The sequence below is a fragment of the Pteronotus mesoamericanus genome, unplaced genomic scaffold (assembly GCF_021234165.1).
Source record: "Pteronotus mesoamericanus isolate MK-2021 breed Mesoamerican mustached bat unplaced genomic scaffold, CSHL_Meso_final contig_94, whole genome shotgun sequence".
NCBI classification, from domain to species: Eukaryota; Metazoa; Chordata; class Mammalia; order Chiroptera; family Mormoopidae; genus Pteronotus; species Pteronotus mesoamericanus.
The window spans coordinates 5,541,528-5,554,132 of record NW_026555285.1 but is presented as its reverse complement, the minus strand read 5'-3'; the positions used below and the strand labels follow the sequence as shown (position 1 = coordinate 5,554,132).

At 35.4% G+C, this 12,605-nt stretch overlaps 1 protein-coding gene across 1 annotated transcript in view; it reads left to right on the top strand.

The window, feature by feature from the left end:
* GPALPP1 (GPALPP motifs containing 1) overlaps positions 1-12,605 on the top strand; it is a 30,604-nt gene that overhangs the window by 2,267 nt on the left and 15,732 nt on the right. The window contains exons 2-4 of the mRNA XM_054586361.1: positions 164-296; positions 1,068-1,181; positions 3,529-3,637. Coding sequence (XP_054442336.1) covers positions 164-296; positions 1,068-1,181; positions 3,529-3,637 — 356 coding nt within the window. The remainder of the gene's footprint in view (positions 1-163; positions 297-1,067; positions 1,182-3,528; positions 3,638-12,605) is intronic.

The window sequence follows — 12,605 nt, the reverse complement described above, 5'->3', positions numbered from 1 at the left end:
AAAGACAAAACCACTGTACACAAAACAGGAGTAAATGAGATTAAAGTCCATAATAAATGATAGCCAGCCAGTGCTCTGACTTCAGAAAATAAAGTATAAAATGTCAACTAGGGGTTTGTTTTAACAGTTGTGGCTAGTTATGACATACACAAGAAATCTTTAGTTGCAGGACCAGCTCTACCTCCTAATTATAAAAGCAGTAGTTCAGAATCATCAGACAGCGATGAGGACAGTAGTTCTTTGTATGAAGAAGGAAATCAAGAATCTGAAGATGATGACACTGGTCCACCTGCAAGGTCAGTCACTTTCTTAATCTAGGCTTCAAACCTAGTATACATTGGCTGGAACAGATCGCTAGTAAGAGGGATATCACATCTGTGTTTATGCAGCACAGGAAGAAATCTTTCTATGTGACCTTTCCTTGTGAGCTACCTGTTACAAATTTATTCTCGTAGTACATAGGTGTGGAACTGTCTAGAATTTTGATAAAGTTCTTATAGAATTTTCCCTTAAGGTATTATTAAAGTGACTAAATATTCTAAATAAACCCTAGAATTTATTTTTTTTTTAAATTATATATGCCATGTTTATTTTTTGTTTAAGTTGAATGATTTCCCTCTAATCTAGCCTTACCACAGTCCCATGTAAATAAGATGTTGAATTATAGTGAGGGTTTTTTGATGCATTTTAAAGATTATGAGACAAATAGCAACATAAAACCCTTCCTTAAATGAGATTAAAAGCCAAGTCATAAACTTTTTGGCTGAAAAACATCTAGCAAGCAGACTGCTATTTGAAACTTCATTGAGTGGAATCTTTAACACCACAAAAAAATGTAGAAAATCAATATATTACTGCTATAAAAAAGTAACCAATCTCTATTTTAGGTAAAAAATAAATTCCAGGAAAAGATTAGTAAAAGACTTACTGTAGTGTTTGTTTTTTTCTTATTTGGTAAGGTTAATTTATCGTTTCAGTATTTTTACAACTAGTTGAAGTTAAAAATTATAATTTCTATGAAAAATATTTTGACATATATGTACAAAGTTACACTGCTGTGTTTCCAGAAAACAGAGGAGAAATCAAGATGATGATGATGATGATGATGATGATGATGATGATGGATTTTTTGGACCAGCCCTTCCTCCTGGATTTAAAAAGCAGGATGATTCTCCTCCGAGGTGATAATGTGTAATATTTCAGGCCAGTCTTTTCTAAGTATTTCAGCTAGTGTCACTTCATCAAAGAGTTGTCTGAAATTGTTTATTTACTTATATCTTTATATAACATTTGGAATTCATATAATAAAAATAATTAGTTAAATAAACTTTTAAATAATTTTAAGAAAAATAATTATATACATGTTTATGATACTTTCATAGTTTGTTTATAAAACTTCCACATCTCCCGTTTAATATTGACAAAAGTGTTCTGTGGTAGGCTGGATGGAACATTATCCTTCTTTCCCCTTTTTGTAAATAGATAAGGTTGTACACATAATAAGTGGTAGGCTTGAGGCCTAGAATCATGGTATTTGACTTTTAATTCAGACTTTTTTATTTCATATTTATATACATAAACGCACGTGTATATCTTATATGGTGCCTGGCACAGAGTAAGCATATAGTAAATATTGATTCCTACCTTCTTGGAATTATAAAATTTTTAAATGCTGAATATGAAATTCCACATCAAATTGTTATAATACATAAGACTATATACCAATGTATAAGAAAAAAAAAAAGACTGTTGTGCACGTTATACTCAGTTTATTATCACATTTGCCAGCTCCTAATTTATGGAAGTAACAAGGATAGACAATCTACTGTCTGATTTTGTATGGCCCCCAAGCTAATAATGATCTCTAAAGGTTCATTAAAAAATAAAAAACACATATGCAACAGAGACCCAAATGTGGCCCTCAAAGCCTAAATTTTCCTATCTGGCCCTTTCTAGAAAATTTGCTGAGGATATAATATTCCTTTCAAGAAAATAAATTATTAGATGTATAGCAGTTTCTTTTTTGACAATTATATATTGGTAATAATAAAATATATGTGAAATAAGTAGGTGGTAGCATATAATGTAGGCAGAAACCTTTTATACAGCCATAACGTGTCATGATTATCTTCTTTTACTGTATTTTAAGATGGCATGTAACAGTACTTTTATCTTCATTAATTCCCCGAGGCCAGAGAATTGAGCTGTAATTTCATTTGTAGATGTGCTAAAAACTGTACTCAGGAAAAAAAAAAACCAATGTCGTACTTTCTTAGATCTTATGATAGCTAATTTGATCTCTCTGACAATGCCAAATTTCCCTGTTTTTTATATACAAAATTGTTTTGGTTCAAAGAAGTTTTATGAATCAAGACAAGAGGTTATCAAATGGCTAGGATCTGAACTCAGACTTGACTTTAAGAACTGTTTTTCCTCTGCCAGGAAGCCTGTCTGTGAGACTCTAATTGAATACAGTGCAATCTGGGAAATTTAGCTTAGGACTTCAGTACCATCTTGGTTGGTAATACCAGCACAGTGACATCTCTAGGAAAAACATTGGTATGAAACAAAGAATAAAAAAACTTAAAAATGTGAAAGAGTGTAGAAAATATCTTTTCTCATTTTTTCTCTATATGAAATAAGACTTTCTTTTTTTTAAGACCCAGAATTTAGGCAATTCTCCCTTCTAGGCTTATGACAGTTGCCTTAGAATGTGAATAGAGAAGCTTGAAAAAAAAATGAACTTTTCATCAAGTAAACCAGGGTTCAAACTCCAGCTCTGCCACTTACTAGTTTGTGTTATCCTTGAGCATTATTTTGCTCACCTAGAAAATGGAGTGACTTAATACAGAACAGGGTTCTTTTATGGAGACAGAAAGATGGACTAGTTGACATGCACAGCATCTTTTCCTTTTTTCTCTAATGAACTATTTTCATTCTTGTACACCTTCACATCATTTCTGGATTATCAGTGAGGACAAGGCTTAGATTTTCATACCATCTTGGCACATGTAACCATACATTGCTTACATCTCTTGGATGCATGTGCTATAGGTGTCCTTCGAATTCAGTTTATGCTTAAGTAGTTCTGACTATAATTATAATGCCCCTAAGGAATTTTTCAGTGGACAGTGAATATCAAAACTGAAAACCAAGGCACAAAATAGAGAAACATCTTCACAGGCTTTAGTTCATAATAATGACTTATTTTTTAATTACTGTTTTTACTTAACATAGTTCTTTTAGGAAGTAGGTATGTACCACTGACATAAAAATTGAGAATTACTGGTTTAGTATGTAATCATTAACTAACAAATAGAGTAAAAATGCAAAAATTAGATTTTTTATATTTAGTGGAAAAATACTAGGTTATAGAATAAAAATAATATGTTAAATAAAATTTTTATTGCCAACATTATTTATTGTCTGGTTTTTTATCATTTCATATTTATATACATATATAAATTTTATTCAGAAAACTGCTTTTTAAAGTCAGAGAAAATGATAAAGGTACATTTTATTTTTCAGGCCTATAATAGGTCCTGCATTACCACCTGGTTTTATTAAATCTACACAGAAAAGTGACAAAGGCAGAGATGATCCAAGACAACAAGTGTCATCATATTTCAACTCTGAGGTTTGGAAAATTTTTGATTAAAGGATAAGATGTAACAAACCCATGACTTTACACAGTAATGACTACAGTCGTCTGACTCATGTCATGTAAGACAGTCATATTCAGATTAATTCAGTATCATAGCATGAGTAGTTGTAATCAAAAGTTTATATTATAGACCTAAGATTCTATTAGAAAAATGACATGTAATGTTGGAAGGGTATTATCTGTTCAAGCTTCTCACCTTTGAAAGGAAGCTTCAAAGTGCTAGACAATAGAACATGATGAAAAGTTTAAGGAACCCATGTGACTTGACCCAGATCAGAGAAAGCTGAGGAATTTTTAAATAATGACCTTTACCTTGAAATTAACTCTCTCCTACCTAGCTCTGGTACCTGTACATAACAAAGGCACTGGTGGATAAATAATTTTATGAGAAGATAAATCAAATGATTTTGGAGTCCAAGTGTGAACCTTGTTTTCTTGTTGGAAGCCAGGTCTTCAACAATAGCTGAGATTTGTACGGTACTTTATAATTTGTTATGCATTTTACTCAAATATGGATATTTTTATCTTCTCCATTGCCTTATGAAATAGATATGATTACATTTTACAGATGCTAAAACCCAGAAAAATTGGGTAGCATACCTAAGATTGCACAGCTTATACTTACATGAAAGTCCAGTTCTGAAGCCTTTAAATCACCTGTTGTTCTGTGTGGAATTCAGCAGTTACACTGAGGTTGTTATTAAAGGAAATATAATGCAGTGGTAAAGATCATGAACTGCAGAACCATTTATTCATTCTTCCAACAATATTATAGGGCTCCTATAGTGTGTCAGGTGTATAGTCACAGAAGTGAATCTGTTAACAAATTCTTTTGTTCCTACCTTCAAAAGATACCCAGAATCCAGCCACTCCTGTTACAATCCTGGTCCAAGTCAGTATCATATTTCAACTGTTTTAGCACTTTAGCCCTTGTTCCTCTGCTACCTCTTCTCAGCGCAGCAGCTTGAGTGGCCAGGGTAAAATGAAGTCAGATCATGTCACACACACAAAATCATAAATTGCTCCTCCTCTTTGCATAAAGCCAAAGTCCTTACAGGGCCCTCTACAATTTGGCCTCCATAAATACAATGAGCAGGCTTATACCCCTCAGCTTTTATACCTGCTGAGTTTCTCCAAAATGGTCTTCCCTAGATATTTCTGTGTCTTGCCTCCAAGACATCCCATTTTTTGCTTCAATGTCACCTCAGAGAAGTCATTTCTGACCTCCTAATTTAAAATTGCTAACTCCTCTTCCCTTTATTCCTATCACCTTCACCTTTAATTTTCTCCATAGCATTTATCACTATGTAAGATACCATTTATTGACCTCTCCTCACAAGAATGTGAGTCCATTGAGGACAGAGGTTTTTGTCTTACCTGCAGTATCCATTTAAAGTATTTGCTGAATGAATGAATGAATGAATGAGTAAGTCAGGCACAGTCCCTGCCTTCATTGTGCTTACAGTGTAATGGGGAGCAGATACAGTAAACAAGTACCGTCCAATATGAATGATTAAAAAAGTGAGACAAAATATAGTGGAACCATGACAGGGAAATCCCATATGAAGAAATGAGAAAAAGCCTTTTTCTTGGAGAAAGTGTCTAAACTGAAGATTGATGAGTTGGAGCTAGCCCAGCAAAAAGGTGGAGAAAGATTGTTCCAGAGAGTACAGATAGCTTATCTGAAGGCAGAAAAGTATGGAGAGAGAGAAAGTTAGGGTTAAAAAAAACTTAGTATCCAAGTGCAAAGAACAAGGAAAAGGGTAAGGGAGAAAGGGAGAGAGGTAGGCAAGAGCTCTGCAAGCTTTGAATCCTGGCTGAGTTTAGGTTCATTGTTAGTAGCATTCAGGTTGTTACCTTATAAAGTTATTGTAAGGATAATTTAGAATAGTAGGTATTCAACTTATAATAGCTCTAATTGTTAAGATTTCTGTTAGTATTATCATGATTACCACTTCTACTACTGATGCCATAAGAGTAACTGAAGAATTTATGCTGAGTATAAGGAATTCTTTCTAACAAGGTTGTTAAAGACAGGAATAAATGACCAGAGGTAGGACTTCCAGCCATATATGATAGCCACAAAGTTAATACACAGCTAAGCTTAAAAGAAAGAAAGAAAGGGAAATCCACGGTTGTTAATGATTTTGAGAGAATTCAAAGTCAGAGCACTAAACACAAGTTTCATGGCAGAGGGTCACAGTGGTTTCAGAGGCACCAGCTATACGTCCAGGAGACTGGGTATGGGGACAGCAGCTGCAAGTTCAGGCTCACTCAGAGGAGAGAATTGATCCCTCTAAATGAAACCTACAGCCTCAAAGCACAGCTCTGTCTGCAGCAAGAGATCTAGAGAAATATAACCGACTGTCTTTAAGAAAGGTTGCTTTAGGGCCTTTTCATGCTATTTGTCCTACTTTCAAAGGACACACACACACACACACACACACACACACACACACACACGGGTGTGTCCAACTCTGCCTCAGAAAGGAGCAAGGAGTGGGGAAAGAAAGATAAATGAGGTAAAATGTTAGCAACTGATGAATTGGGGTGAGGATACATGGGTATTGTACTTGTCTTAGCATTACATTCTTTCAAAATAAAAACTTTAAAAGATGTAGCATAATTCAACTTTATTTACACCTAGAACTTTGTCTTAACTCACCTAGACAATGGCAAATGGGTAGTTTATATAATTTCCTAGGTGGTATCTATTTCACATTATCTAGCGTGTCTTTGCAAAAAGGGAGGGATGAAGGTAGTGGAGAGGTTACACTGTAGCCTACCTATTTAAGGTACTCTTGGTTCTGAATTCTTTGCTTTGTAATTTTCTTGTAAACCTTTTCAAAAGATACTTCTTTTTCTGTTGCCTTTTTTTTTTCTCAAAGGAAGGCTTTTCTTAGTCTCTTATTCAACAACATATATCCCCAAACTAAGACTTACATAATATTACTAATGGTTAATTTTTGTTGAGCACTTTCCACAAACCATACACTGCAAAGCACAATATAAACTCATATTTACATGACTTAATTATATATGCATGACTGCATAAACTTAATTTAATCCAGACAATAGTCCTGGGGGATAGTGTGTCAGCTAGAATACTTTTAGCTGCAAATAACAGAAAATACAACTCAAAATGGAATTTTATCTTAACCTACACAGTTAGCAAATGGGTTGTTTATATAATTTCCTGGTTGGTATATAATCTATAAGGAAAATGTGTTTTAATAATAAGAGGTCTAGGGGGAGGGTCATTCCAGGGTTTGTTAATTCAATGGCTGAATGAGATCATTGGTTTTTTGTTTTCGTCTTCTCTATTGTCTACAGTATGTTAATTCCTCTTAGGCTGACTGGCCCCTTCATTATTATCAAGAAGCCTGCCTAAGTTCTAAGAGTCACATGCAGATGACAATGTCCAGACATGGAACACAAATGGTCCCTTCCAAGGTTTCCCATCGAACTCTTCTCATGTTTCTTTGGCCAAATGGTCAAGAGAAGTGAGACCAAAAGGCTTGGTTTAGAATTATTAACATTTTTTGTCAGGAGTTAGAGAAAGTCCCAGTTTCTTGAGAACATGGCTCCAAGAGGATGAACAAAATTAGTATACTCTTAGCAACAGAGTGGTTATTGCTTGAAGCTGTTACAGTCCCCATCCAAAAAACAAAACTGAGGCCCTGAAAGGTTAAATAACAAGTCTGAGGTCATAGGGCTAATAGGCTGGTAAATTGAGGCCTTGTACTTAGTCTAACTCTGCACTCCAAACTATAAACCATTAGGGTACATAATTTCTATTGTACTTCTAAATAAAATAACTTACCTTTTTTGTTTTTTAAAAATTAACTCACCCAGGACGCTAACATTTTATTTATTATTTAATTTTTTATTTTTTTACTGTTCAAAACATTTGTCTCCATTTTCCTAACACCACTTTCCCCTGCCCCACCCACCCCCACCTCCCACCCTCAATCTGTCCCCACTTTGGCTTTTTCCATGGGTCCTTTATGCATGTTCCCAGACTCGACCCTTCCCCTTCTTTTCACCATCTGATTACTGTTGGTTTGTTTTTTTATTTCATTGTTGCTGTTTATAATTTTCGTCCTTGCTTGTTTTGTTGATTAGGTTCCACTTATAGGTGAGATCATATGATATTTGTCTTTCACCCCCTGACTTATTTCGCTTAGCATAATGCTCTCCAGTTCCATCCATGCTGTCGTGAAGGGTAGGAGTTCCTTTCTTTCTGCTGTATAATATTCCATTGTGTAAATGTACCATGTTTTTTGCTCCACTCATTTACTGATGGGCACTTAGGTTGCTTCCAATACTTGGCTATTGTAAATTGTGCTGCTATGACCATTGGGGTGCATAGGTTCTTTTGAATTGGTGTTCTGGGATTCTTAGGGTATAATTTCAGCAGTGGAATCGCTGGGTCAAAAGGCAGTTCCATTTTTAGCTTTTTGAGGAAATTCCAAACTGTTTTCCTCAGTGGCTACACCGGTCTGCGTTCCCACCAACAGTGTCCTAAGATTCCCTTTTCTCCACAACTTCTCCAGCACTTGTTGTTTGTTGATTACTTTGTGACGGCCATTCTGCCCAGTGTGAAGCGGTATCTCATTGTGGTTTTAATTTGCATATCTCTGATGGCTAGTGATCCTGAGCACCCTTTCATATGTCTCTGAGCCCTGTGTATGTCCTCCTCAGAGAAGTGTCTGTTCAGGTCCTTTGCCCATTTTTTAATTGGATTGTTTGTCTTCCTGGAGTGGAATTGTGTGAGTTCTTTCTATATTTTGCATATCAAACCATTGAGGTATCACTGGCAAATATGTTTTCCCATACAGTTGGTTCCCTTTTCATTTTGCTGATGTTTTCTTTAGCCATACAGAAGCTTCTTATTTTCATGAAGTCCCATTTGTTTATTCTTTCCTTTAAGTCCCTTGCTCTAGGAGACATATCAGTGAAAATATTGCTGTGTGGGATATCTGAGAGTTTCCTGCTTATGTTCTCCTTTAGGACTTTTATGGTGTTGTGAATTATCTTTAAGTCTTTTATCCATCTTAAGTTTATTTTTGTGTATGGCGTAAGTTGGTGGTCAAATTTCAATTTTTTGCATGTAGCTGTCCAGCTCTCCCAACACCATTTGTTGAAGAGGCTATTTTTACTCCATTTTATGCTTCTTCCCCCTTTGCCAAATATTAATTGACCACAGAGTTATGGGCTCTCTATTTTATTCCATTGATGTATGTGTCTGTACTTATGCCAGTACAAGACTATTTTAATTACAGTGGCCTTGTAATATAGTTTCATGTCAGGAATTGTGATCCCTCTTACTCAGGCCTTCTTTATCAAAATTGCTGCAGCTTATTCAAGGTCATTTATGGTCCATATAAATTTTTGAAATGTTTGTTCTATGTCTGTTAAATATGTCATTGGTATTTTAATAGGGATTGCATTGAATCTATAAATTGGTTAGGGTAGTACGGACATTCTGATGATGTTAATTATTCCAATCCATGAACACGGTATATGCTTCCATTTATTTTTATATCCTTCCATTAATTTCTTTCTTCAGTGTTGTGTAGTTTTCTGAGTACGGGTCTTTTACCTCCTTGGTTAAGTTTATTCCTAGGAACTTTATTTTTCTTGTTGCTATAGCAAATGGAATTTTTATCCTGATTTCTAATTCTGATATTTAATTGTTGGTGTACAAAAACACCTTAGATTTCTGAATATTGACTTTGTATCCCACTGTTTTGCCAAATTCACTTTTTTGGTCGAGTAGTTTTTTGGTGGAGTCTATATGGTTTTCTACATATACTGTCATGTCATCTGCAAATAATGACAGTTTTACTTCTTCCTTTACAATTTCGATGCCTTTTATTTCTTTTTCTTGTCTGATCACTGTGGCTAGGACTTCCGATACTATGTTGAATATAAGTGGGGAGAGCTAACATCCTTGTCTTGTTCCCGATCTTAGTGAGAAAGCTTTTAGTTTCTGCCCATTGAGTATGATGTTGGCTGTAGGTTTTTCATATATGGCCTTTATTATTGATGTATGCCCCCTTTAATCCCACGTTGCTGAGTGTTTTTATTGTAAATAGGGGCTGTACCTTATCAAATCCTTTTTCCACATCTATTGATATGATTGTGATTTTTGTCTTTCCTTTTGTTTATGGGATGTATTACATTTATTGATTTGTGAATATTGAACCATCCTTGCATCCCTGGGAAGAAACCCACTTGATCATGGTAAATGACCTTTTTTATGTATGGCTGGATGTGGTTTGCCAATATTTTGTTGAGGATTTTAGCGTCTATGTTGATAAGCGATATTGGCCTGTAGTTTTCTTTCTTGGTTGTGTCTTTATCTGGTTTTGGGATTAGGATGATGCTGGCCTCCTAGAGTTTGGGAATCTTCCCTCTTGGATTTTTTTGGATAATCTGAGAAGGACAGGGGTTAGCTCTTCCTTAAATGTTTTGTCAAATTCTCCTGTGAAACCATCCGGTCTAGGGCTTTTGTGTGCCCAGAGTTTTTTGATTGCTGCTTCAGTTTCACCAGCTGCTATCGGTCTGTTCAGGCTTTCTGCTTCTTCTTCATTCAGTGTTGGAAGATTATATTTTTCTAGAAATTTGTCCATTTCATCGAGGTTTTCAAATTTCTTGGCATATAATTTTTAATAGTAATTTCTTACAATTCTTTGTATTTCTGCACTATCAGTTGTAAATTCTCTTCTTTCATTTCTGATATTATATATTTGGGTCCTCTCCCTTTTTTTCTTGTTGAGCCTGCTTAAAGGCTTATCGATTTTGTTTATCTTTTCAAACAACCAGCTCTTGAATTTATTGATCCTTTGGATTGTTCTTTTAGTCTCTATGTCATTCAGTTCTGCTCTGATCTTTATTATTTCCTTCCTTCTATTTGCTCTGGGCTTTGGTTGTTGTCGTTACTCAAGTTTTTGTAGATGTATGTTAGGTCATATATTTGAAATGCTTCTACCTTTTTTAGGTAGGCCTGTATTGCTATGAACTTCCTTCTCAGGACTGCCTTTGCTGTGTCCCAAAGGTTTTGGACTGTTGTGTGTTCATTTTCATTTGTTTCCAGAAACATTTTGATTTCTTCTTGAATCTCATTATTGACCCATTCATTGTTTAATAGCATGCTATTTAGTCTCCATGAGTTTGAATGTTTTGGGGTTTTTTCCTTGAAGTTGGTTTCTAGTTGCAAGCCCTTGTGTTCCGAGAATGTGTTTGCTGTGATTTCAGTTTTCTTGAATTTGTTGAGGCTTGTTTGTTTTGTCTCTTTATCATGTGGTCTGTCTTTGAAAATGTTCCATGTACATTTGAAAAGAATGTATATTTTTCTTCTTTGAGGTGAAAGATTTTATAAATGTCAGTTAAGTCCATTTGATCTAATAGGTTGTTCAGTTCCACAGTATCCTTGTTGATGTTTTGTTTGGAAGATCTATCCATTGTTGACAGTGGGGCGTTAAAATCCCCTACAATCAGTGTGTTGCTGTCTATATCTTTTTTGAAGTCCTCCAAGATTTTCCTTATATATTTGGGTGCTGTTATATTGGGTGCATATAAGTTTACAGTGTTTATGTCTTCTTGATGGATTCTTCCTTTGAGTAATATGAAGTGTTCTTCTGTGTCTCTTTTTATGGCTTTTGTTTTGAAATCTGTTTTGTCTGATAAGTATTGCTACTCTGGCTTTTTTTCCTCTCCATTTGCTTGGAATATTTTTTTCCATCCCTTTACTTTCAGTCTGTGTAGGTCCTTTGTTCTAAGGTGGGTCTCCCATAGGCAGCATACGTGCAGGTCATGTTCTCTTGTCCATTCAGCTACCCTATGTCTTTTGATTGAAGCATTTAATCCATTTACATTTACAGTTATTATTGATAGACACTTACTCATTTTTTCCCATTGTGCCTGTGTTCCTCTCTTTCTCACTCTTTTTCTTCATCTTCTTAAAGCAGTCCCTTTAGCATATCTTGTAGTGCTGGTTTGGTGGAGATGTATTCTTTCAGCCTTCTTTTGTCTGGGAAACTCCTTATTTCCCCTTCCATTTTAATCAAGAGCCTTGCTGGGTAGAGCAGTCTTAATTGTAGGCCTTTTCTTTTCATTACTTGGAATATTTCTTGCCATTCCCTTCTGGCTTGTAGTATTTCTGTTGAGAAGTCAGCTGCTAGCCATATGGGGGCTCTCTTGTATATTACTACCTGTTTCTCCCTTGTGGCCTTCTCTTTGCCTATGATTCTTTCTTTGTCTTTGATATTTGCCATTTTAATGATGATGTGTCTTGGAGTGGGCCTCGTTGGGTTCCTCTTAAATGGGACCCTCTGTGCTTCCTGGACTTGTTTGACTTTTTCTCTCCTCCAATTAGGGAAGTTCTCCATCATTACTTTTTCAAACAGGTTTTTTATAGCTTTCTCCTCTTCTACTTCTGGTATCCCTTTTATACAGAAATTATTATGTTTCAGGTTGTCCTGTGTTTCCCTTAATGCCTCTTCATTCATTTGGAGTCTTTTTTCATTTTCTTGTTCTTTCTTGGAGCTTTTTTCTACCTTGTCTTCCAGCTCTCTGATTCGATCCTCTACTTCATCTAGTCTGCTTTTGATTCCTTCTGTTGTGATCTTCAATTCAGAAATTGTATTGCTCATTTCCTCTTGCCTCTTGGTGATAGTTTCTGTATCCTTTTTCATGCTGATATAGTTTGCAGTAAGTTCTTCATAGTTTCCCTGTAGTTTTTGGTAATTCTCTCTGAGCTCACTGAGCTCATTGAGCTTCCTTAGAACCATTGTTCTGAACTCAGTATCTGAGAGTTTACTTGCCTTTATTTCATTTAGTTCTTTTTGTGGAGATTCCTCCTTTCCTTTCGATTGGGAGGTGTTTCTTAGTCTTACCATTGTTTGCAAGACTCTTCTTTTTTGCTTCTGCTTCT